At 37.0% G+C, this 24,244-nt stretch overlaps 2 protein-coding genes across 3 annotated transcripts; one reads left to right on the top strand and one right to left on the bottom strand.

Moving 5' to 3' along the window:
- Positions 1–10: 10 nt before the first annotated feature.
- On the top strand, positions 11–18,282 carry LOC139944943 (run domain Beclin-1-interacting and cysteine-rich domain-containing protein-like). Of its 2 annotated transcripts, XM_071942136.1 has the most exons (21): positions 11–135; positions 1,192–1,299; positions 1,706–1,868; positions 2,248–2,467; positions 2,958–3,064; positions 3,652–3,675; positions 4,809–5,796; positions 6,512–6,621; positions 7,074–7,320; positions 7,786–7,851; positions 8,321–8,437; positions 9,583–9,773; positions 9,964–10,038; positions 10,355–10,428; positions 10,983–11,047; positions 11,564–11,802; positions 12,438–12,499; positions 13,197–13,350; positions 13,868–13,961; positions 14,671–14,746; positions 15,243–18,282. In XM_071942136.1, the coding sequence occupies exons 2-21, from the start codon at positions 1,256–1,258 to the stop codon at positions 15,313–15,315; spliced, it is 3,189 nt and encodes a 1,062-aa protein (XP_071798237.1). In that variant the 5' UTR covers positions 11–135; positions 1,192–1,255; the 3' UTR covers positions 15,316–18,282. The 2 variants fall into 2 exon arrangements, with proteins under 2 accessions (XP_071798237.1, XP_071798238.1); XM_071942137.1 differs by lacking the exon at positions 3,652–3,675.
- Positions 18,283–19,520: 1,238 nt separating this feature from the next.
- LOC139945343 (galanin receptor 2b-like) lies at positions 19,521–20,459 on the bottom strand. The gene has a single exon (XM_071942694.1). The coding sequence runs from the start codon at positions 20,457–20,459 to the stop codon at positions 19,521–19,523; it is 939 nt and encodes a 312-aa protein (XP_071798795.1).
- Between the last annotated feature and the right edge of the window lie 3,785 nt (positions 20,460–24,244).

Here is a 24,244-nt window from a genome sequence, read left to right as displayed (position 1 = left end):
GACTAAATAAATGCGTTGAGAAAACGCCACGGCAGATCAACGTAAACACAACAATATTTCACGTTTTATATAGAAATTGTTTGAATTTGTTTAGTTTTATGTGATGGAAATGATATTCCCCACCTCTGTGCTCAGGTTAGTTTTGTTTTATTGAATGAATAATAAAGGTAAAAGAGTTTAATCAATGTAAAGATGGTGAATGACACACAGACTGGCACGGACGGATGTACACGGCAAACGATGACAGAAATTAGCAATCAGCGGATACTGTGTGTTTAGATGATGTGGGCGGGTCAGTTGAGTCAACGCTGAAACTTAAAATAAAAGATTTGATAAGTAAAATGTCCGTAACCCACGAATTAGTATAGTTAGTAATTGTATTTTATTTGCTTATTTATAAAAAAAAACAAAGCCCCCCCAAAAAGGTCCAGGACTGCAGGAGTGACTCGGTGACTCGTGATCAACTGGATAACTCATTTAACTGTCCGTATGGAGCCACCACTTTTTCACTCATTTTTTACATAAAGGGATATCTCACTGAGGTAAATTAGATACTATTATTTCATATCAAATGAAAAAGTGGTGCCGCCATACGGAAACCTTTCCGATCAATTCAATGACTGACCATTTAGTCACTGATCGAGTGACGAGATAATGCTTTAATTTTTATCCTTTTTTGTGTGTAGGCCCCTAGCATAGCAAATTGAAGTTAAACTTGAATTTATGAATCATGGAGGTAGTCAATGATTAAATTAATAACATAATTATGATTCACTTGAGATTTACTTGACTCATACTTGACTCAATTGAGTTTTCTTTCTACATAATATTTTACAGTAGTTTCTGGTGTTTTCTCTGGTATACAAGAAGAACTTGGATGGGCCTTTTTTGCCATCGAAATAACAACCACCGGCTCTTTAATGATTAAATTAATAACATAATTATGATTCACCTGAGATTTACTTGACTCATACTTGACTCAATTGAGTTTTCTTTCTACATAATATTTTACAGTAGTTTCTGGTGTTTTCTCTGGTATACAAGAAGAACTTGGATGGGCCTTTTTTGCCATCGAAATAACAACCACCGGCTCTTTTTATAAATTATATAGTGGCAACAGAACACTTCTTCAAAGGGGATTTTACGATAGTTCATTCTTATCTGATGTTCTTTCCGTCTTGCCCAATCTAGTTGATTTAATGGTACATCATTAGACGACACTTGAAATAGACGCCCCATGGGAGGTTGAAGAACCATGGCAAAACCGGAAAGTGGCCATCAAGAAACTCAAAATGCGAGGTAAAGAACAACAAGTAAATCCTAGTTTGCAATTTAAATTTACAAGGTGTGGACCAGTGAACAGGCTGGTGGACTTTTGTAATGTCTCAAAATCTGGTCCTGCTAGCCAGTCACTGAAAAAGTAAAACAAAAAAGCAAAGCCATATTTATATTTTTGTGCGCATCATGTTTTAAAAACTTTAGGGTGGACTTTTTGCTTTTTATTTTTTGGGGGATCTTTTTTTTTAGGGGGGGGGGGGGGCGAGGGTTGTTAGTGCCAAATTTGCGCCCTGTTTTGAGTTTTGGCAGGAAGTGGCTTGTTTTGGAGCGAATGGTTGAGTATCACAAATATATCATGCGTATGAAGTTCTCTTGCTTAGGTAGATCATTATTAATAAAAATATTCAATGTGATTTTTTAATTTAAGTAAACAAGAACACCAAGAGCTTCTGTGGGGGTTAAAGTTCACCGTGGAGGGTTTGTTGGCGGCACATACAACCAATGTGTGGTCAACCTATGGAGGACTGACAAGGCTTTGTTGTCATCTAGATAAAGTCATGTGTCATCGCTTGAGACATCCTAAAGGAACAGTAAGTTTACGGAAACATCTAAAGTTTTTAATATTTTCCAGGTAATACAGAAAGCCTTTTCACACTACTCTTTTCGCTGGGGGAAACCCCGGGGATTAACGGCCTACTTTTTCACACTCAGATCGCTTTACCCCTGATCAACCCCAAGCAAAAGGGCATAACCCGGGGAATAGCCACCCTTGCTCTGGAGTACTAGGGGTAAGCGGTAAAACCCTGCGGTATTCTTGAAACATGCTGCTGAAACCTTGTGGAATATGGACCTAGGCGGGTACAGTGTGAAAGTGAGCCGGGATACATTTGTAGTATTTTTATAGTATTTTTAGTTCAACTGCTTGGTTTTTGTGCAAGGTTTTAATGCCACTCTGTTATTTTCCCACAGTCTTTTGTAGTGCAGGAGGACTACTGGGATTTTGTCTTGGGGTTGCGGCAGCTACAGCCTGTTTTAGCGCCCTCTGTTGACCGTATACATCGTCAAGCTGGAGAGCAGGGAGTGGACCGAGGTGGGATGTGGCTTAGGACGAGTCTGGAGGCCCACACCTTAGCATCTCAACTCAGACTCCTCGTTGACGATAACGAACATCTCAGCAAGTATTATTATGGTGAGCTGCTGAATATTCATTGGGCAGTTTCTGCAGTACCAACTTTGGTATACATGAACTCATCAAGTTTTAGGAAAAACATGATTTCATTACTTTGTTCAAAGTTTCAAGAAAACAGCAGGCCTCAAAATAAGCAACTGTACACACAGCAGTTGACGTGGTGCGCTGTGCTTTTGCTGTGGTGCCATTTAGAAAAAATTCCCCACATTTTTTCTACTTTCCTCATAGAAGTGCTACTTACCAGAAGGAAATTGCTGTGCCTCTTCATGAGCAAAGTTCAAGGCTTGAAACAGATGTACAATAAAAACATAATACACTGTGATGGTTGGTGTTAAATGGGGGTCCTTAGTTACCAGGCCCTTCATATAGGCATATTCCACAAGCTCCCAGTAAAATTATAGAAAGTACATGAAGCTTACAAAGTTTGGTTTCCCTCGAACGAATTAGTTCTGACATATTTGATCTTTATCTCCATTCATACTACATGTAGATGATGCCTTCCTTTGTAGCCAAGCTCACTTCCAGGCTCTGTACATATGCCTCCTATCGGTCGAACAGAATAATGCATCTATTCTTGCTGATTTGGATCCTATGCTGGTAAGTTAACATCGTACCCCCTGACCTCTAACCCCTGACCCCAAATATAGCATTGTTCAAAAACAGGCTGAGATTGTCCTTGTCATACTTTCTTCATTAGTTAACCAACTTTTATTTCCAAAGATCTACAACATTTTGCTTTCAAGAGCTGAAATCATAATTTTGAATCTAATCATTTGCAAATCACTTTTTATGGGGGATTTTTATTGCATTGTAGAGGTTTAAATTATTGAATTGCTCATCAATATTGTTGACATTTCCAGGCCTCATGTTTCATCACTTTTAGGGCAAGGCCACTTTGGTCTTTAATGGAACAAAATTGCCAAGGGCACCAGGGCCATGAGGTAGGGCACCAAGGCCAACTTGTATCTTAAAGAAGGGGCAACAATGTCATAAAGGATAAACATGATACAATTTCTATGCAGGTCCCGTTGGTTGGACAGAAGGTGGTTTTGCATATAATTGACTCACTTTGGAAACGTTCCAAGAACGCTGTCTAACAATCACAATTTATTCACCAGAATTTATTCTTGTTTTATAATGTTGTATTTAATCTAATTCAAATTTTTACAAAACTAAAACACCAGCTGTCGTGCATGTTTTGTCATTCGGTGAGTAAATAATTTAAATATGACACTGTATATAACAATGTAGATGGCAGTTTGTGTTTGTTTTGTTGTCTACTGGGACCAATTTTACATGGCTGAACATGCTGAAGCAGGAAATATTGCTTTAACATTTTCTGCTTAGCAAAACGGAGCAGGATACCAGTGATAAATTGTACATGTGACATACTATTTGGGCTGGTAACCTCATTCTGTTAAGCATAATATTTTTGTGCTAAGAACAAAGGAGGTAGATACCAGTAATAAATTGTAAATGTGACATGGTGTTGTGGCTGGTAGCCTCATTCTGCTAACCACAATAATTATATGCTAAGCACAAAGGAGCAGGATACCAGTGATAAATTGTACATTTGACATGGTGTTTTGGTGGGTAACCTAAATCTGCTAAGAATAATAAATTTATGCTGCTGTATTAAGTTTAGCCCTGGCTATAGATGATGGCATTTGACCCAGACTTTAATTTGCATACAATTGTTGTTTACGCTATTTTTTTGGTGTCGTCGTTAAAAAAGAGGGTACCATCACAGATGCAAGTTCATTCACATTTGAGTTTGTGTATTGTAGCCACGCTAGTTTTAGACTCTATACATGTATTTGTAATGTAGACTTGTACAGTGTGGAGGTAGCTGTAAGTGCAGAATGCATTTTCTTGTGTTTGTTACTTGATCGGATCATAAAATCAAGCAAAATCAGCAAGCTTCATATTATTTCCAGATCTTGTTTCATACGTTGAGTTTTGTTTCATGAGGTTTGGTATACTTTTTATTTACGTCCAGCATGGCAAGTGATTGATGAATTTATTATTTTCATTCTGTTTTCTTATTTTCCCACTTTGTAATAGTTGGTTGTGAAGTTATTTGTTTTACAATGCTTTTAGTTTAGGCATAGGCCTATTTGTTTATTTTGGTGTGAAAAAGCCTTATAGAGGCCTTGAAGTCGGTTCTTGAAGGAGCAAAGCAACTTTCTTCTGGTAAGGCACACTTCTTTGAGGAAAATATAAATTTTTATTGGAACTTTGCAAAAGGCACCGAAGCAAAAGCATAAAGCACCACAGCAATTGCCATGGGTGCAGTGGTTTACTTCCCAGCCTTATGATATTCTTTTTTCCTATTCTGTAGTTACTACCAGCAAGCAGTCAACAGAGAAACTTATCCGCAAGGAATCCCACAGCTGAAATGCCGATTCACCCTCAATCTCACCGAAAACTCTCTGCTTCCGCAGAAGCAGTCGAACCCCCGGCATTCGCATCACCAAAAACAGAAAGCATCTTGACGATGTCAGACGAGCATGCTCAGCCTAACATTCAGATCTTAGACAGGCGACAGTCTGAGTCAGCACGAACGATGCTTCTCTCACTGTTGGATAATACCTCCTTAAGCTCAGTGGGAAAAGTCCGCTCCGTGGATGACATCCCGAAAACCGCCAACGACCCTCTGATGAATATGGAATTCCCAACGAACGATAAAGCTGCATCTCCGCCGCAGCGAAAGGTTCTCAGACACGCCAAAACCATAAGTAGCCTGCCAAGTTACGCTCATCAAAACAGAGAACCAAAACTGTTGTTTGATTGTGGTTCACCACCTTCAGGGAATACCTTGCAGGGTAGCTTGGGGTCTCTTGGATCTGTCAATGAGGATGATTCCTTGAGAAACACCTGTAAGTGTATTGTAAAGACTAAGAGTAGATCTTTCAGCGACTCGGCTGAGCGGGAAAGTCTGAACTCGGCTGAGAGTCTAAGTACGGAGTCTTTGAACGCAACGCAGTGCGAACGATGTGGGATGTCGATTTCACCACTAACCCAGAACGCCGTCAGACTCCGGCGTAAACTTGGAACAGCTTCAAGTCCTCCAAAGGCAAGGACTAGTTTATATAAAACCCAGAAATCACTCAGACATTCTCAGAGTAGTCTCGCCTTGGTCGATAATGGAGTGAAGAGGAAGGCGTTGTATACTCATTCCAGATCCAAGTCTGAGATCTTGAAACCTCCATCGAGTGACATAAGAGGTGCTACAGCGGATTTAGATTCATCCAGTAACAACATGAGTAACTCGCTGCCGTCTGATGGTCACATTGCGCCACCTCGTAAAACAAGTTTATTGGAATCAGGTATGTATAATCAAACCATGAGCTGGTTTATTACCATCGTACTTATCAATTTGGTTGGGTGTCTTGGAAGAGCAGTTTAAGGTGGTGGACTCTACTTAAGAGAATGTGGGTCCGAACCCTGGCCTGGTCAGTTGTGACACTTGTTTCCTTGAGCAAGGCACTTTATCATAATTGCTTCTCTCCATCCTGGAGTACAAATGGGTACCAATGAGAGCTGGGGAGTAACCTGCAATGGACTGGCATCCTGTCCAGGGTGAATAGAAATATTCTCGGGTCATATTCTCAGTCATTTAATGCCAAGGAAACCGGGTAAAAACAACGACCAGAATTTTGCTTGGAACGACCTAACTTTACTTTTACTAAGCAATTTATTCATAATTGTTTTTAAGTTTACATTGTGATAGCAACCTTAAAAAGTTATCTGCCTTGGTTTGGAGAAATGTAGTCTCAAACTTCAATATTAACACTGCGAGCTAATGATATCAAATTACAGGGATAATTCTGCGTTCTTGGCTACTTTTTTGTGCTTAACACTAACAGCTCTATGAATTTTGGCCTTGCAGGATACATGTAGATGGTGCTGACATCCAACAGCAAAACTCACCAATTTCACTAATCAAAATCATATTTTTGAATCTTCTTGATTTTTTCTTTCGAGGGCCAGTGACTATTTCTAACACGTCTTCCATTTTGCTTGTTTTTGTTTGTCTTGTAGGAATGGTTTCACCGGCTACCGAGTGTTACTTCCCTCAGCCTGCCCAGGGACAATCTCTCATGAGCTTTCTATCCTCTAGAGATTTTGAGAGGATTCCAGAGTTAGATAGGGTATGTTGGTTTTACAATGTACATTGTGAACACATCCTAGGAGCTACATGTAGATCAAGGAGTTTTACAACATAACCCAATCATCGGGCATAATTTTAGACCATTTCTCTTAACTTTCTCAACTCCCTGGGGAGCTTACTACCCCAAGTGGCTTAAATAAGTGCTAAGGGGTTTCTTCATGGAGGACTAACAAAGAATGAATCGGTTAGCTGTTTTGTCTTGGTGGTGATGGTAGTGGCCTGATGTGCGTAGTCTGCACTCTCTTACTTTTTTGGATATCTTCAGATTATTACTGGTTAGATATTTTCTGCTTCTAGCCAATGTTCAACTGTTTGGTTTTGGGTCCATATTTCAGAACTGTAGAGTAAAACTGGCTTGATTAATGTCTGGATTAATGTCGATGCCATTATCTTGTTTTCATCCCAGTTTTGTATAATTGTTTTTCTGTTCAGGAGAACGCTCATTTTAGCATCTCAGAGGCCATTATTGCAGCAATAGAACAGATCCGATGCAGGAAACATCACAGATCCGTTTCCGATCACGAGTCAGATGCTTCAGATGAAGAAATTCAACATCTTAAACAACGTATCAGACTCCGACGTACGGAGAAGAGACGAGACAAGATGAGAGGAAGGACCTCTGTTATCTGGACAAATGAAAACTGTAACGATAGTGGGATGAGCACTTTAACAAGCTCAAGTAAGAATAGTCTAGGTATTATTTGGTGTGATGTGATCGTTTGTTGAAATTTTCAGTATGGTCATGATTGAGAACAAGCTAAAACATGCTAACGAGTGAAATTTCAAAAATTATTTTCTTTTTAAAAGTTTATATGCTAAAATTTAGCATGGTGGGAGTATTATTATATTATTGTAGATGAGGTTTCGGTAGCACCATGTGTATATCTCTCTTGAGTAGTGTTGGTTTTGAAAAAACTGGTGGTTGACAACTCAGCATTTCGATCAGTAATCCCCTAAAGACGATCAGAGCATACTGATCAAAATGTTGGGTTGTCAACATCAGTTAAAAGATTAACATATGGTGCTACCGCATACCTCACCTGACTATACTCTTGCCATGCAAAGTTTCAAATACTACTTAATCATTTTGTTTCACATTTGCAGCCAATAAAAAATAGCATTTGTATATTGATTTTGTTGTTAGATACAACCTTAACATCTAGTAGTGCTAACAGTACACCACATGACACAACAACAGACAGTGAAGAAGGTAAGGGTCAAAGGTTAAATTATTTGTATTATTTAATATTTCCAATAAAGGCAATAACTAAATGGAAAACATTTGTTTGGTAATTACTCTTAAAATGAATGCCAATAGCTACGTCTGACTTGAAGCCTGCAGCAGGTTTAGATGAGAAACATTTTGAGAAACATTTCACTTCAAAGTATTAAATGTGGTTATGGACAAATTTATCAGTTTGAATCTTGAATCTGAGAAGCATTATATTAATAAAAACGTCTCTTAGAATGTGCAGTCCAATTAGGAATGTTAGTTGTATTGTATATGACTATTTTTATACGGGATTAAAACAAACCATAAACCAAAATTTATATTTTTTCCTGCCCCTTTAATGACAGTAATCAAAGTAAAGAATGGCTGAAACAAAACATGCACAGAAATGAAATTTCTGGACCCGTCCAAAGTTATCTTCATAATATTTGATGACTTTATTCTACAGACTCTTCCGATAGCAGTGATTCTGTAGAGGAGTTTGAGTTGTCTGACTCGCAGCCTTCTAACCTTCTCATAATGCAGCAGATGGGATTAAGCCCATCGTTAGCTTCCCTGTACTCTGGTAAGTACACGTAGGGCTCAAATTAGGGTGGGGAATCCGCAAGACCAAAGGGCTTGCTGGTTAAAATGTTTTATGGAACAGAGTTGTTCTAACAAGTCCAGAACATATAAGAGATGTCAAATTTGCATGGGGTACAAAGAACATATTGTTTTTTTGTTTTTTTTTACATATTTTAATTTTTTTTTTACCCATACTCCGATGTGTGTTAGCACTGTATACTCAGTACTTTCCCAAGTCCTGTGAAAACAAATATCACAGGCATATAACTCGGGTGGGATTCGAATCCTTGACCCTTGCAACCCTAGAGCAGTGTCTTACCAACTAGACTAAGTTCAGAAGAGTTCAAGATGCACACTGTTTTTATTTAAAGCCATTATACACTTTCGGTAAACAGTATTGTCCAAGTCCCACACTTCGTGTATCACAACTTATATATAAAATAACAATCCTGTGGAAATTTAGGCTCAATCGGACATCGGAGTCGGGAGAAAATAACGGGAAAACCCACTCCTGTTTTCGCGCATTTCGCCGTGTCATGACATGTGTTTATAACAAATCCGTAATTCTCGTTAACGAGAATTTATATTGTTTTACCGTTTTCTCAAAAAGTAAAGCATTTCATGGACTAATATTTCAAGAGAAGTCTTTCACCATTACCTTCTGTAAACCCTGTAAATTATGTGTATATCTGTGAACTTTTTTCTTTTTTTCTGTACCGAAAGGGTCCAATGGCTTTAAACAAGCACTATGACACTAGGTATCAGAGAAGATTTAACTTGTTTGTCTTTCTAAAAGAAACTTAATTAATAAATAGAATTTATAAAAAAGTTTATCGGACTCAAATTCAACATTATTTTATTACACATTGAGGTTCTGTTATTTAATAGAAAAATACAAGAATGCTGGACTTGTCCAGTCATGAGTATCCAGGCCTGACAGTAAAACTACTAGCCTCTGGACTGTGGTCCAGTGTAAAATCTTGGGCCCTGTACACAGCTGGATCATATTAGGCATTGAAGTATAGGTCATCCTTAGCATTAATTGTAGCTGTAGCCTTAATGGCTAATGCAGATATTGTCCAAGTAAGAACAGACACTCTAATTGGATTGAAATAACATTTATTTCCTGTGTTTCTACAACCTCAGATGCTGATATTTGTCGACAAACATCTCCACAGCTTGCCTCCAATGAGTTAAGTCCGGTTAGTGGAGTGAATTGCAATACACTGTCAGCAGAGTCTGTCGCCCTCTGTCTACTAAGAAAGTTCTCTGCTAAGCAGTTACCAGCAGCCTCAGAGCTACAGTGGCTGGTGTCTGAACAAGATGCACCACAAGCTGTGAGTTTCCAAACAAAATATTTTTTCTCAAAAGATGTACCGCTTTTGAGATTTTTACCACTTTTTCCTTTCTGAAAAGATTCCATTTCGACTAAAAAAGTCAGTGTAAAAGCTCAAACCAAATTTTGTTTTAGCTAATTAATTTTTTAATAACTTCATCTTCACCTGTTGTTTTTCCATTTTAATTCAGCTTCTACCGATGCCAAAGTCTCTACCAGTCTCCCCTGATGACGGAGAAAACTCTGATATATACACAAAGAAAACGGTTCGTTGTTTACCTCGTCCTCTGTATTTTTATTGTTTTACGAGTTAACAAAAATGTCTATGCTATTTTTATTATTGTGAATGTATTTCCTTGGGGTTTAAGTTCTTTTTGTTATTAGTGTTTTTGCTATTTTGATCATGTATGTACTTTTTTATAACTGCTTGAGAAATAATTTTAAAATATAATACTATTAATTATGAACTGATGGTGGGTTGAAGTCCTAGCTAAAACTTCATCATGGCAGCTTGGCACCATGCTTGACAACCACAACACACTCTGTTTATGAATTAAAATTTCTATTCCTTTATTTTACCAGACTCGTCTTCGTGGGAATGCAGAGTGGGCACCTCCTCGAGCCCAAATAATATTTAATGTCCATCCACCACCAAAGTAAGAAAGCCTCTATCTGTTTGTTTTATTTTATTTTTTTTCTCCCATGCTCTTACAGCTCAATCCATAGACCTTATGGCAAATACCAGTGCGCAAGCGCAGACTGTTGAATGAGGTGCATTGTGGGATAGATGTGAATCAAATTTGTAGCCAGCTAGACCACAATGCACCTAATTCCAAGCTTTACGCGCGGGCCCCAGTATTTGCGAAAAGGTCTATGCAATCATGTTATAGCACCCTCTGTTGACATAATTTCTCCAGGGTTAAACACTCATCACCTTGTTTATTTCACATGGCCACGTGGGCTTCTATTGACCAATCAGAATGAATAAAAATATTCATTTAATATTAAATTTCCTCATTATGTAATGTTTAATTGGACTATTATTTTTAGTTTCCTTTGATTTGTTGTCTATTTTTGTCTATTTAGCATTTCAGTTTTATGTAGGAAGGATTTGACTATACCCATAATGTAGCTCTTTTCAAACACACTAATATTAAAACATTTTAGTGTAATAACTTTTTTCTGCTCGTTTGTTATATTTGTCTTTTAGGAGGAAAGTTTTAGTTGCGAAGCAGAACTACCGTTGTGCTGGTTGTGGGATGCAAGTTGAAAGAGGTTAGAAAACTTCATTTAAACAATTTTTCAAAACAATTTAGAGTTGAAAAAAAGGACAATTGAATGGAGTGACCGAGACTTGAAACCGACGACCATATTAACATGCCAGTGCTCTACCAACTGAGCCATCAGTTTTTAAGCCCCAAAATATAAATACAAGAAGCCTTAATGTCTTAATTTGCTGCAGATTCCCGGTGATAGCTAAAAAACTTGACTACCTTTTCAAATAAATGTTTTATTGATTGATTGATTGAAACCAAATTTTCACATGTTAGTTTTACTGTATCTGGAGGACCTCCAACGTAGGGCTGGATAGCTCAGTAGGTAGAGTGCTGGTACATTAATCCGGAGGTCGTTGGTTCAAATCCACCCAGTCATTGTCCCTTGTGGTTTATAACTTGATATTTTTGTGTATACATCTTCATTTATACAGGATTAAAACAAGCAAACAGTTCCGAAAGCCGAAGGTATACTTTGCCTTAAAACATAATTTGTCTGTTATAATTTTATTTTCAGGTTTTGCCAAGAGACTAAGATACTGCGAGTATCTCGGTAAATACTTCTGTCATTCCTGTCATGGCAACTCTACTGCTGTTATACCGGGACGAGTCTTAAGAAAGTGGGATTTCCAGAAGGTCCAAGTCTGTAACTTCTCTCGAGAACTGTTGGAGAAGATGTACGAAGACCCATTGTTTAATATTCTGGACATCAATCAGGCACTGTATAGGAAAGTTAAACCGCTCAATTCTTGTAAGGTAAGTTGAAGAGAAGGTTTACGTTTGGTAATCACTTTTTCAAAATGAATGAGAATACAATTTTGGTTAAAAGCCTACATCAGCTTTATGGTACGGCAGGCCTGTATGCTTTGTTTTTGGAAGGGGCAAGGGCACCAAGGCATTTTCTTCATGGTAAAGGGCACCCTATGAGGAAATTGTACATTTCTACCGTCGGCATTTCAAGGGCATTAAGACAATGACCAGGGGGCATGGAGGCAATCGCCTTCGAAGTATCAGGCCATTTTGAGAACCATTTCACTCACTGACCTGACCTGTGTACAAATAACTCAATTTGCTTGATCACATCACACCAGGTTTCCTGTACTTTTTTCCTTTGTTTGTTTCTTTTTTTCTTATAAGGCGCTGTTTTATCTGTTATTTTGTTATGGTAGTTTTTAATGCAGTATTTTGTTGTTCATTGTACTTACCCGTACATTGTATTTTCATAAGTAATGCTTGTCTTTTCACTACTCCGGTGTATTTTTGTATATTTAATAGAATTGTTGGTTTTGTACCCATTTGCCAGTGAAAACAAAATTGGTATAATTCATTTAAATTTGGACAATAAATGAAATCTAATCAAATTTTTTAAAACTTTCCTATTATGTTTTTAGGAACTGCGGACTCAGCTTTTCTTTTTGAAGGATTTCCTCAAAACCTGCAGGTTGAGTCAAAGGTAGGAAAACAAGATTGGGACTAAATGTAGCCAAGGTAGAATTATCCATTGTAAAAATCTGTTTGGGTGTGGGTTATTAATCAAAATTAATTAAGTGTCTTGACTTGAATCTATACTTATTTGAATTTATATTTATTTGATCTGTATTGATTTGATGGTTAGTGATTGATTGATAAATTTGACTTACAATGATTCAATTTGTTTGATTTGATGGATGTTGATTTTATGAAAATTGATTGATCTTTATTGTTTTAATCTATATTGATTGGATATGTTTTGATTGATATTGATTTAATCCCCATTGATTTGATCTGTATTTGTTTTTCTAATATTGATTTAATATTGTAACCAACATTGATATGATCTGTATTGACTTGATTGATTATTGATTTAATCTACTTTCATTTGATCTGTTATGATTTGATTGATTTATTCCCTTATTGATTTTATGTGTATCGGTTTGTTGGATATTGCTTTACAATTTTACCACTATTATTTGATCTGAATTGATAAGATTGGTATTTATTTAACAAACATTATTATGGTCTGTGTTGATAGGATAACGATTTAATAATTTATAACCAACGTTGATTTGGTTTGTATCGATTTGATGCATACTAATTTAACCTACATTCGTTTGATCCAACTTACTCAATTGATAATAATCATATTTACATCATTTTCCTCCGACCCACAGTCTGCAGGCAACCTACGAGTCTCAACCCTCACACCTACTCAGTGAGCCTCATCTTTACTCACTAAGTGATCTTCATCGAGTACGTAGCGGTGAGATGGAAACAGAACTAATGCAACTCGTTGAAGATGCTGTGACTCACGTCAGTCAATGCCAAGTAAGTCAAAGACTTTGCAGATTGGAACCCACTTCTGAAGAATGAAATGGAAACATTAGCCCGGCGTACATGTTTAGTAAAAACTGCTATAGGTTTGTAAAATCCACACCTTTAAGGGTTGGTACACGTTCAGTAATCAATGCCAAGTATTGTCAAAGACTTTACACAATAATTGGAACACACTTATAAAGTTATGGAATAATGATGGGGCTCACCCTTGTCACTAGCCCAGCATACAGCGTCTTGAAAAAAATGCTATCGGTTTGTAAAAACCACAATTTAACTTTCCCTATGGGCTACTTAAAAACTTTTGCTTGGTCCTGACACCTCTTTAAACTCTGTGAATAAAAACATCCACAGACAAATCACTCGGGTTTAATTTGATGGTATTTATCAATATTTATATGGGATTAAAACGGTTCTAAAAACCAAGGTTATTCTTCGCCTTTAAATCGACCATTAAAAGATTGCCTTTTATAACATTTTAAAGAAAGAGTTTGTTTTGATTTGTTCCCAGCTTTGCCAGGCCAAAGGGTTCATTTGTGAAGTGTGCAACAACGATCAAGACATCATCTTTCCATTCCAGCTGCAGAAGACTTGCCAGTGTCAAGGTCAGTAGGGTTCAAAGGTCAAACCGGATATAAATGATTGTACATCTAAACGAGGTTCTGCTTATACAGACCAATTTTGAAGTTCATTTCCGCTTTTGTGTTTATTTGTTTTGCTGTTTTATTATAGCAACATTTCTGTTATGAGGAGGCCAGTCCCAGGCAAACTTGTGTTAACAGAAATGAAATGTTTATAACAGATGCAGTCTAGTCTACATGTACGTATTCATCTTATAATTTATTATTTATTCTTATTTAAAAATCTATAGACGATGTGACCTATGTTTACACTCACACCTCTCTTGACAAAACACTGTACACGGCATGTTTCGCCGTGCAAAAAGACGCGTAGTCATGGTAAGATTGCATGTACTTTCTAGCTGGCTGCCAAAACACAAGGTTTTGCCCGGCGGTATGCGCGCGAATCATGTTATGGTTTGAGTGTCGTCAGAGGTCACATAAAATGTTTGAACCATACTTGTATGTATGTCCACCCTAGTACTCATTTTTGAGTGTAGAATTTTTTGAATTACTTATCTGTTCATGAGTTAATGAATATTACATGAATTTACATACAATTTTAATTTGAAGAACAGTGTTATTAAAATGTTAATTTTCTATAATTTATTGTTGAATATAACATGAATTTACTTCAATTCTTAATTTGAACAACAGTGTTAAGATTGAGTTCATGCTTTATTTGTTTTTTTAGGTTGTTGGGCGTGTTATCATAAACCATGTTTCTTGACTGTGGAGTCCTGTCCAAAGTGTGTCCGAATCAATCAAAGGTAAGCGACTATTGTACAAATATTGAATTAATGTCAGGGCATGGTTGCAAAATATAATCACAAGGTCAAATCTGGACTATTATTCCAATAGCCGATCCATTAAGCTCCGCCCCATTGCGTATTGACCAATCACAACGCAACAAATCAAGTCCGACATGCGTGCGAGTATGCTTGACGCGCGCGACAGAGTTGTACAGAAAGGCATTGGATTGGCTCACTTATTCTTGCACACACATGCGTTGTGGGCGGAGCCTAATGGATCGGTCTATTCACAATGCAAAGTGGAATGAAATGGAAAAGCCAGATTTCACAAAGGAATTCTATTTCGAGACAATGCAAGAATGAAATGCATTTAGTATATGTTTAATACAAACTCACGCATAATGTAGATTCTTGTCATTTGAAATGTTTCATGGTAAACACAAAAAAACAGTATTTCTTAATTTCATGTAGTTAGGATGAGAGTAAATATGACTTCTTATCTTAATATCTGCAGGAAAATCAGTCAAAGTGCCAAGAAGAAAGAAGTTTTCAGTGATGAAGAAGAGGAATTACCAAGTAAGAGGTGACATGACATAGAGGAGCAGTCAAAGTGCCAAGAAGAAAGAAGTTTTCAGCGATGAAGAAAAGGAGTTACCAAGTAAGAGGTGACATGACATAGAGGAGCAGTCAAAGTGCCAAGAAGAAAGAAGTTTTCAGCGATGAAGAAAAGGAGTTACCAAGTAAGAGGTGACATGACACAGAGGAGCAGTCAAATTTTGAGTTTGTTACTATTTGACACAAAATGTAGCAAACAATACAGTTGTAATTGATGCCCACCAGTAGGAATACAAGATTATTTGAAAATGTGTACAAAGGCATGAGAGTTACAGCTAATTCATTCCTCTCTATTTTTGATATAAACTAGAAATTATATTTTGCCTTCTAGTAGGATATCTATGAATTATATTTAATACAAAAATCTAAGACTCTCCCAATAAAACAAAGTGTAGTTCAAGGAACTTTTATTTCACATGCCATTTAACTTTACATATTAATTTTATTTGAAATTATCACCGCACTACAAGAAGTGATTATTTAAAATCTCAAAGATGTGCTCACCATTGTAAAAATCTTTAAACACAATTTCTGGTTTAGTAACACAAGAAATTGGTTCAAGTGTTTTTGCAAAAGTATTGCCTAAAACGTCTATTAGTTTTGGTTTTACCTATATTACAACGATGTGTGTTAGCACTATATACTCTTACAGTGCTAACATACATCATATAATTATGGGTAAAATAAAAGTTAATATTCTTTATCCCTGATGCAAATTTAACATCTACTAAAAAGTCTTTTTACTAAAATAAGTTCATAGAGCTAACGTTATACAAGCAACATTAATATTAGCTGAAACATTTCACACAGCTTATCAGTGATAGTGTCTTAATTTTAATTATGTTGGGGACACACCAAAAGAACAATACATATTGTGATTTTAATTGAATGGTGAAGTAACATTAAAGGTGCACAATAAAAGTCAGCTGTGATGAATAATGTCAGAGACTGAACTTTAAAACTAAACAATAAATTTAAAACAAGAAATTTAGAATACTATGAACTATTTATATACATTGTATATTTGTGCATTTATGCCTTGATCATACATTTTAATATAAAATGTACATTTTAAAATTGTAAGTTTATCAATATTTGTTTAACTGACAATGGTGCTGCTGCTGTACTGTTAAGCATTCTAACCGTTTTCCCAAATCAATTATTTTGTACATCTTGAAAATTGAACTGTTGACTTTTTTAATCGATTTTATAGAAACCTTTAAGCTTCTGAACTGCCCTTTAAGGAGCACATTGCCTTGAAATCTTCTAAAAGTTTGCTATCTGTAATTGTTCCTTATCATTTTCAGCAGTTGTTTATTCACAAAACTATCTACAGTGTCTCGATTTTAATGAGTGGTGATTGAAAAAACCCTATGTAATTGCCCCTTGAAATGCAGCAGAGCACAGCCATAGTCATGGCAACACATTTCCTGTATGTCCATTTAATGAACAACAGTTGGGAAAAGTACCGATGTAGCAGTTACCTCAATGTTGTCCTTACAATCTCTCTGTCAATGATGAATGGGTGCTTGAGTTTGTGGAATACAAGATCTGCAAAGATTTACTCAATATTTATCGGTTGTTCATTTGGTGTCTTTGTTACAATAAGTGTACCTTAAATTGTGACTGTGCACAGCAGCGCAACTTACGGTTCGCCATTTTGTCAGTTATAACTTTTGAGTTATGAGTTGAAACCAAAAGTTCTTTTCAGAACCACCCCAACTCATTAGAGATAGTCATTACATGGTGTTACCGCAAACCTTTCTATATCGTATTTCCACCATGCAAAGTTTCAAATCCTACTTATAACTTTGAAGATAAATATTCTGATTTTAAATCAAAGTAATGCATTTTCAACATTTTATCAGATTCGGGTTAATCCTGGTCAAGTTGCGTTGGTTTCACAAGTTATAAGAAGTTATTAACACAAATTCTGAAATCCTTAAATGATTTAGTTTAATATGCTCTCCTACACACCGATCCGCTGCAGTACAATCGAGTAAGTTAATGGCCAAACATTGGTTTTTCTGTATACATAAATAGTTTAAAATTAATTCTATAATAGAAATTTATTTACATTAAAACAATTTATATGATAACAGTAATGCGATATTAAACTAAAAAGTAATCGCTGACCAAATGTTTTGCTAAATCGATGTGTTTTTATATCTGTTTTGTATTAATTGTAGCACCCCGAACTAATACTAGGAAGACCCGCCCAATGGCTAGATAGCTCAGTTGGTAGAGCGCCGATGTCAGATGCAATTGTGTCCGCCATGCAATACTGTCCGCTCCGGACACTTTTGCATGTGCAATCGTGTCCGGGGCTATGCAAAAACCTTCCGGTGGACATGACGTGACATGACTGTACAATTTTGTATGTGCCCGCGTACCGTCAGCGAGCGTGCATGCACTGAACCTACGCATAGTGCAGCAAGGATATTCACGTATTTATGATTGCAGCAAATACCCAACGGCCGAACATTTCCCATGTCATTCATGAGATGCACTTAATAGCTTGTAAATAAATGGCAAACGTGTTCCGTCGACCAAGGGCGTTTAATTTACTGCAAGGACGGTTTTGCACGGGGGCAGACACAACTGCATATGCAAATGTGTCCGGGGGGACACAATTGCATTATGCAGCGTCCGGGCGGACACGATTGCATATACAAAACCGTCCGGTGGACATGATTGCATATGCAATCATGTCCTCCGGATAGTATTGCATAGAGGACATAATTGCATGCGATACCGGCACATTAATCCGGGGGTCGCATGTGTGAGTCCTGCTCTAGCTAGTTTTTCTTTGTTTCTAACCAAAGTGTTTCTTGTCAGTATTCGTAAGAGCTGTACCTCTTGTGAAAAAAGCGACTATAAGTATAGGAAGAAGTGAATCTGTAATTTTATTTTTATCATAAACATTGATTTTGTTCTCTATACTTTATTGGCAGAGCTGACAAAATAGTCGCTGACTGTTAATATTTTTGTAATCAACCAGATCATGAAATAACAAACCTGTGAAAACTTGGGCTTAATCCGTTGCCAAGTGTGTCGGGAGAAAATGGTGAAAAACATGTCGATTATCAGCATGTTGGCTGTAATAATTGAAATCTGCTGTCGTTTTTTAGGTGTTCATAAAAAGATTTCTCGAAAACTTCATTTCCGATGAAAAGGTTTTACAGGAAAATGGTCCTAGTATGACCTTCAAAATCAGTCAGCATTTTGACTCAATAAACAATGATGTTTTTCATCATTACCAATCCTGTATATTACTTATAGTCACGTGGGAAATAATCTTTTTATATTGTTATTATTTCCTTGATCAGTTATTACTCTAGTTGTTAAAAAAAAAACAAGGACATTCTTACGACCTTGTCTTTATTCTGAGGAACAAAACAAGACTTCTACGAAATCAACTGATGATTAATTTGTTCTTTTTGAAAGGAAGGTATTTGATTAGCTTTCAGATGTCCTCGAAATTTCATCTGTTAAATATGATTAAGGAACGTCTTATGTGGGTCGAGTTCGCTTCATGAGGGAATAAATGGTTGTTATTGTAAATGGGTAATCAAAGTTCTATAAAGCTTTATAATCTAATATTGTCATATGTTGTACTGATTCCTTTAATTAGACTTGTAGCGCAGTAAACAGGTTTCGTGCGCATGTGTAGGCCCTTTCCCGCCACACAAAACTTTCAGCCAATGATAGATCTTTATTAAATTTTAACCTCAGCGTGAAGACGCTGTTTGAGCTTGTTTCGTCATAAGTTAGGGCGTGTGATTTACAAATATAGCCTAAGATCCAAGATTCGATGGTTCCCTTTTCCGAACACTAACAAATATACAGAGTAATGCAGGCTACCGTCAGTAATTTTAAATACACAATCAGGCATGTGAGACATCCTCTTTTCAGCTGATTTTCCTCTTTTTTCTTCACTTTCTTTGTACAAAAGTATAGCAAGATTATCTTTTCCTCTTTTTTTTCTTGCCCGGTTTACTCTTTTCCTCTTTTGTTCATATGGATATACTCACATGCCTGCACAATGAAATACATATAAAGAAAGAAAGAACTTACTTGTGGAAATGCTAACAGATTGATACCAAATTTCGACAATTACCGAAGATGTCGTTTGTTTTCTACTGGTCTATGAAGAACTACGCTTCAGCCAACCTTCTTAATAACTGCTTTCATCTGACTGATCCGGTCTACCAAACACGATCTTAAGTGCCTTTCTGAATTGCTTGTACTTGATGGCATAAATGAAAGGGTTGACGCAACTATTCAAAGACACCATTGCTACTGTTATAAGATAAATACTAGATGATAAATCAACCTCATATCCAAGAGAAAAGAGTGTAAAGATGATGCAGTTGGGCGTCCAGCAGACAGTGAAGGAAATGAAGACGATCAGGAGTGTCTTGAAGGTATTACGTCGGGCTCGCATCAAGGATTCCCTCTGGTTGTCGATAGCTACACCCCCGCCTGAGATCGCAGCGGCAGACGGTGCAGGTCCAACTCTCTCCGCTCCCTTCGTCAAGACTACGGAGATGTGAACATAGACAATCAGCATTACAATAACAGGTACCATGTAGATGACACTGACAGTCGCAACACCAAGTATCTCGGGATGCTTGACCGACCTCTGCAAACATTTCCCATTGTCGAGATTCCGAAGAAAGAAGTTGTATGTCACGAATAGGAATGCTGACACCCACACGCAGAGTAGAGCTACGGTAACATTTCGACGAGTGGCTAGAGTTTGATATTTGAAAGGAAACACTATTGCTAGGTATCTCTCAAGAGTCAAAGCCACTAGGTTGAAGGTAGAGGTGGTAAAAATAGCCCAGATGAAGTACTTGGAGACCCAGACGTGGCACAAGAGCACCCCTCCAACCCCAGACGGGATGGGGTCTGAGATGGGTATCAAACTGCTGAGTAGAATCAAAAGCGATCCGAAGAAATCAATCACAGCTTGATTGAGTATGAAAGCATTGGTGATAGTATGCATGAAATGGATTTTAGTGATGACAACACACACTAAACCATTACCACAGATGCCTACAACGCCAACAGCGCACTGGAAAATTTGATTTGACAAGTTCCCATCGGCCATGTCTATATTCAAATAAATTGTCTGAAGTATAAAGTTATTGTCACACTGTAAGCTGTGATGAGAACTGACTTTAATTAACACCAAAATACTCACACCTTTGCACCAAAAGTCTCAACTTTGCACCAAAATTCTCCCTCTTTGCAGCACAAGTCTCCACCTGCAGCTGTAAGTTGATACTCTACTGCCATGGAAAATCAGAACTGAATGTCCAAACAACGATATTCCGTTTTTTATAAAGATCTTTGCAACTCAAACATCCCATACGCAGCGGTTCTGATTCAATTAACTTACCTCACATTAATCAGCAGAGGTCAATCCCATGTGGGAGTTCTTTTTCTTTCATGGACCAACACAAATCCGATTATTACAAAATGTCGATACTTCATATCCCAGGAGAAATTAATGTCTTCGTAAGATAACTTCCTTGCCATTTGGCCGTTATCTCAAGGTCTTCTTGCACGCTGCTTTCCTCAAATCTTGTTTTTGCAAAGAAGCAGAAGATCTCTACTAAAGATTAAGGTCACACTGAATTGAGTTATACTTCATTTATTTGGAAAAAGAAGCATATTTGATTCATGTCAATTGCATTTTGAGTTATTTTAAGATGCATTTTAAGTGCTGTGTCGCTCAACCCAATTCTCTCCCAAACCGTGTTTTGTGTACTGCACTTAGCCTATCTGAGGCCTTAGTATTGTGTACTAAGCCCTTTTCACACGAGAGCAATTAAGCAAGGGCCCCTCACTTATTTTAACATGATTGCGAAATTTTACAGAATGCCAACTCATGTGAAACTATAGCAATTTTATAGGATTGCTGAAATCAGATTTCACACGTGGCTTTGCGTAGTCAAAACATTATAGTCACTTCACATGAAGTGCAATTTGTATAATTTCACAACCAAGCTCAAACAATTTAGCAATCTATCTTGATTTCGTGTGATATTCTTGTTATATTATGTTGACTACGTCACAAGAAAATGAAATCCCACAACACTCCCAGGCTCAGTAAAATGCTTCTTATGTTAATTAGTCTTGAAGTAACTATAAATTCTAAAATAGTAAACTCACGGGTACATCTCTTTTGAGGGAGTGTTGGATCTGAAAAGAGCTGGTGTGGTCTCGACGTTTCCAACAGTAGATTCTGCTCATCCCCAGGGGAATTATTCTTGTTTTGTTCCTGATGAGTCCACAAAGGCAGTGGACTCATCAGAAACAAAACAAGAATAATGTTAGCAAAATTTAGCATAAAAACTTACTTGGTAACGGACATTGGAGAGCTGGTGATAGTATCAAACATTTTGATAAATGGCTCCATCTGAAGTTACGTATAGTTTGTGAAAAAGAAGTATTTTCTCACTCAAGATTTGAATTGAATTCGAGACCTCAGCTGAGGTCTCGAATTCAAGGCATCGAAAAGCACACAACTTGTGCGATAAAGGTAACTGTTTTTTCTTCCATTATTCTCTCGCAACTCCGACGACCAATTGAGTACAAATTTTAACAGGCTTTATTAACAGGCGTTATTTTATGCATATTTTGTTTAGATACACCAAGTGAGGAGACTGGTCTTTGACAATTACCAAAGGTGTCTCGTGCCTTTAAGGAAATCATTTAGTTTTAACCGTTTGATTTATTTAATCCTATATAGATATAGATATAGGGCTACAACCAAACTAACATGTGAAAGTTTTACGTTGTTGAGATAATCGCCGAAAATCCGGTGCGATTATTTCCGAGTAATTACCAAACGTACTCGTTCCCATTAGATCTGGCTAATTAAGTAGCTCAGTTTGTGGAGCGCAGCCGGACGTTCATCCGCATGTCGTTGGCTCAAACGTCGCTCTAATAAATTTGTCTCTGTTCAACTGGAAATTGTAAATATAAATCATACATAGCCTACAATTAGAAACAAATCACCCCCCAAAAAATTTGTTTTAAATACATTGATAACACATAAACAAGAATATTGCACAATTAAAAGCATAGGCCTGCCACACATATATAGATAAAAACAAACAACATTAACAACAAAACATGCAAAACAAGTTATCTCCCCTAAATTGCAAGGAAAGTAGGAGAGCAAACCGGTAAACGTTTGGCAATATTGTGGAGTAAGGTTTGGACCTTCCGAACCACACATTCCACCGCTGTAACCTTCCTTGCTCTATACCGACCAGTTTGCATTCATCACGGCAGCCTCACCTTGGACGCTCACGGTCATTATTCGTATCTCTGTATACAATAACCGGACGTATCTTCTGACAATAGATACCGGGGTCTGCGCTTCTTTCAACGGTAAAGGCTCCTCGTAAGACCCGCTGGAGTTGTTTTTACCGTGTGGCACAATAAACGAATCTGGTTGTTAAGCATGGGCAATTCAAGGCCCACATGGAAATTTACCCGAGAGATGTTGAGTCGTACCTTCTGGAATAAAACGATTTAGTGACAAAGAAGGTACTCTTTTTGTTTAAGATTCTTTCCCGGTCCGTTTTATTTTTTCCTTGCGCTATGGTTATTCCTCTTTGTAAATAAATGTTAAACAACATGAGATTTTAACATTATTTATCCATAATTTTAACTCCTTTAATGCATATACCCGTTTATTCATCTATGAACATTTAGTTACACTTATTAAAACGTATCATATTTTTGTTTGAGCTTCTTTGTCCGTTTTGTCTTCACAGGCCTACGATTAACGTTAATCAACATGAGACTTTGATTCAATTTCTTTTATATTCCTTAATCTATTTTGCAACATTCAGATACCTTTATTGCCATGTTGAAACATAGTAAGTGACCTGACGTTTCGACCCTATAGCAGAGTCTTTTTCGATAGATAAATGACAGCACACCAAACATGAACAGGTATAATGGTGTAGACAAAAGCAGGCAAGTGGAATTAGATAATAGAGATGAAAGCACACAGAGGAAAGCACTAAAGCAAAAGTTAGACAAACCTGTGGTAAACCAACAGTTTGCAAACTGCTTACCTACCAAAAGGACCTATGGTATAAATGCAAATGCAAATGCTCTTCCAAAGGTCATAGTCAGTGCTTTTTACTTGCCATATTTTGTTTAAATTTTTACTGCAATTTAAGAGTTTTTAATATATAGTATATAAACTTACTTTTTATGAGCTAGGTATGGGAGGGCACATCTTTTTTGATGACAGTTTTTTTTTTTTACTTTTTCCCTTCCCTGGACGGCCTGTGCTTGTTTTATTTTGTTTTGTTTTTGTCCGAAGAATTAAAATAAATAAATAAAATAATAAATAAAACAAAAGTCTTTTTTTTGTGTTAATATTTTAACTCGGTGCAGTTTAAAACAAATTTCCACTTAGAAAATATTTGAAAAATAACTATTCAAGTAAATAACCAATGCAAGTATTCTTAAAAAATGGATACCGCCAACTTTAGGGCTAGATAGCTCAACTGGTAGAGCGCCGGCACGTTGATCAGAATGTCGCTGGTTCAAGTTTAGCTGGTTATTGTTGTTTGTTTAACTAACAATCATGTACAATTTCGTAGCACATTTTTAGTTTTGGACTTACAACCATTCTTAATAAACAGTGTATACGAATTATACCATGTCCTAAATGCACCACAAAACTTAAAGACTTGCAGGAGAATGGATTTATTACTACAAGAAGGGTGCTTATTATGCTGATCTTGCTGGTGTCACCATTTTAATGAAGACGCCCCAAACGGTTCGATCTTTCAAAGCGTCCAATTTGATTGGTTAATAAACCAGTCATGCACATCCTCACCAAAACAAGCCCATGATTGG

The sequence above is a fragment of the Asterias amurensis genome, chromosome 12 (genome assembly GCF_032118995.1).
Source record: "Asterias amurensis chromosome 12, ASM3211899v1".
Lineage (NCBI taxonomy): Eukaryota > Metazoa > Echinodermata > Asteroidea > Forcipulatida > Asteriidae > Asterias > Asterias amurensis.
Note: the sequence above shows the minus strand (reverse complement) of the source record. Positions and strands in the feature narration are given on the sequence as shown.

Bases quoted from the DNA above. Each gene is read 5' to 3' on its own strand.
- LOC139944943 (XM_071942136.1), top strand. From the start codon at position 1,256: ATGGCAAAACCGGAAAGTGGCCATCAAGAAACTCAAAATGCGAG. The intron at 1,869-2,247 runs GTAAGTTTACGG...ATTTTCCCACAG, and splicing joins TGAGACATCCTAAAGGAACA to TCTTTTGTAGTGCAGGAGGA. The intron at 7,852-8,320 runs GTAAGGGTCAAA...TTTATTCTACAG, and splicing joins AACAACAGACAGTGAAGAAG to ACTCTTCCGATAGCAGTGAT.
- LOC139945343 (XM_071942694.1), bottom strand. From the start codon at position 20,459: ATGGCCGATGGGAACTTGTCAAATCAAATTTTCCAGTGCGCTGTTGGC.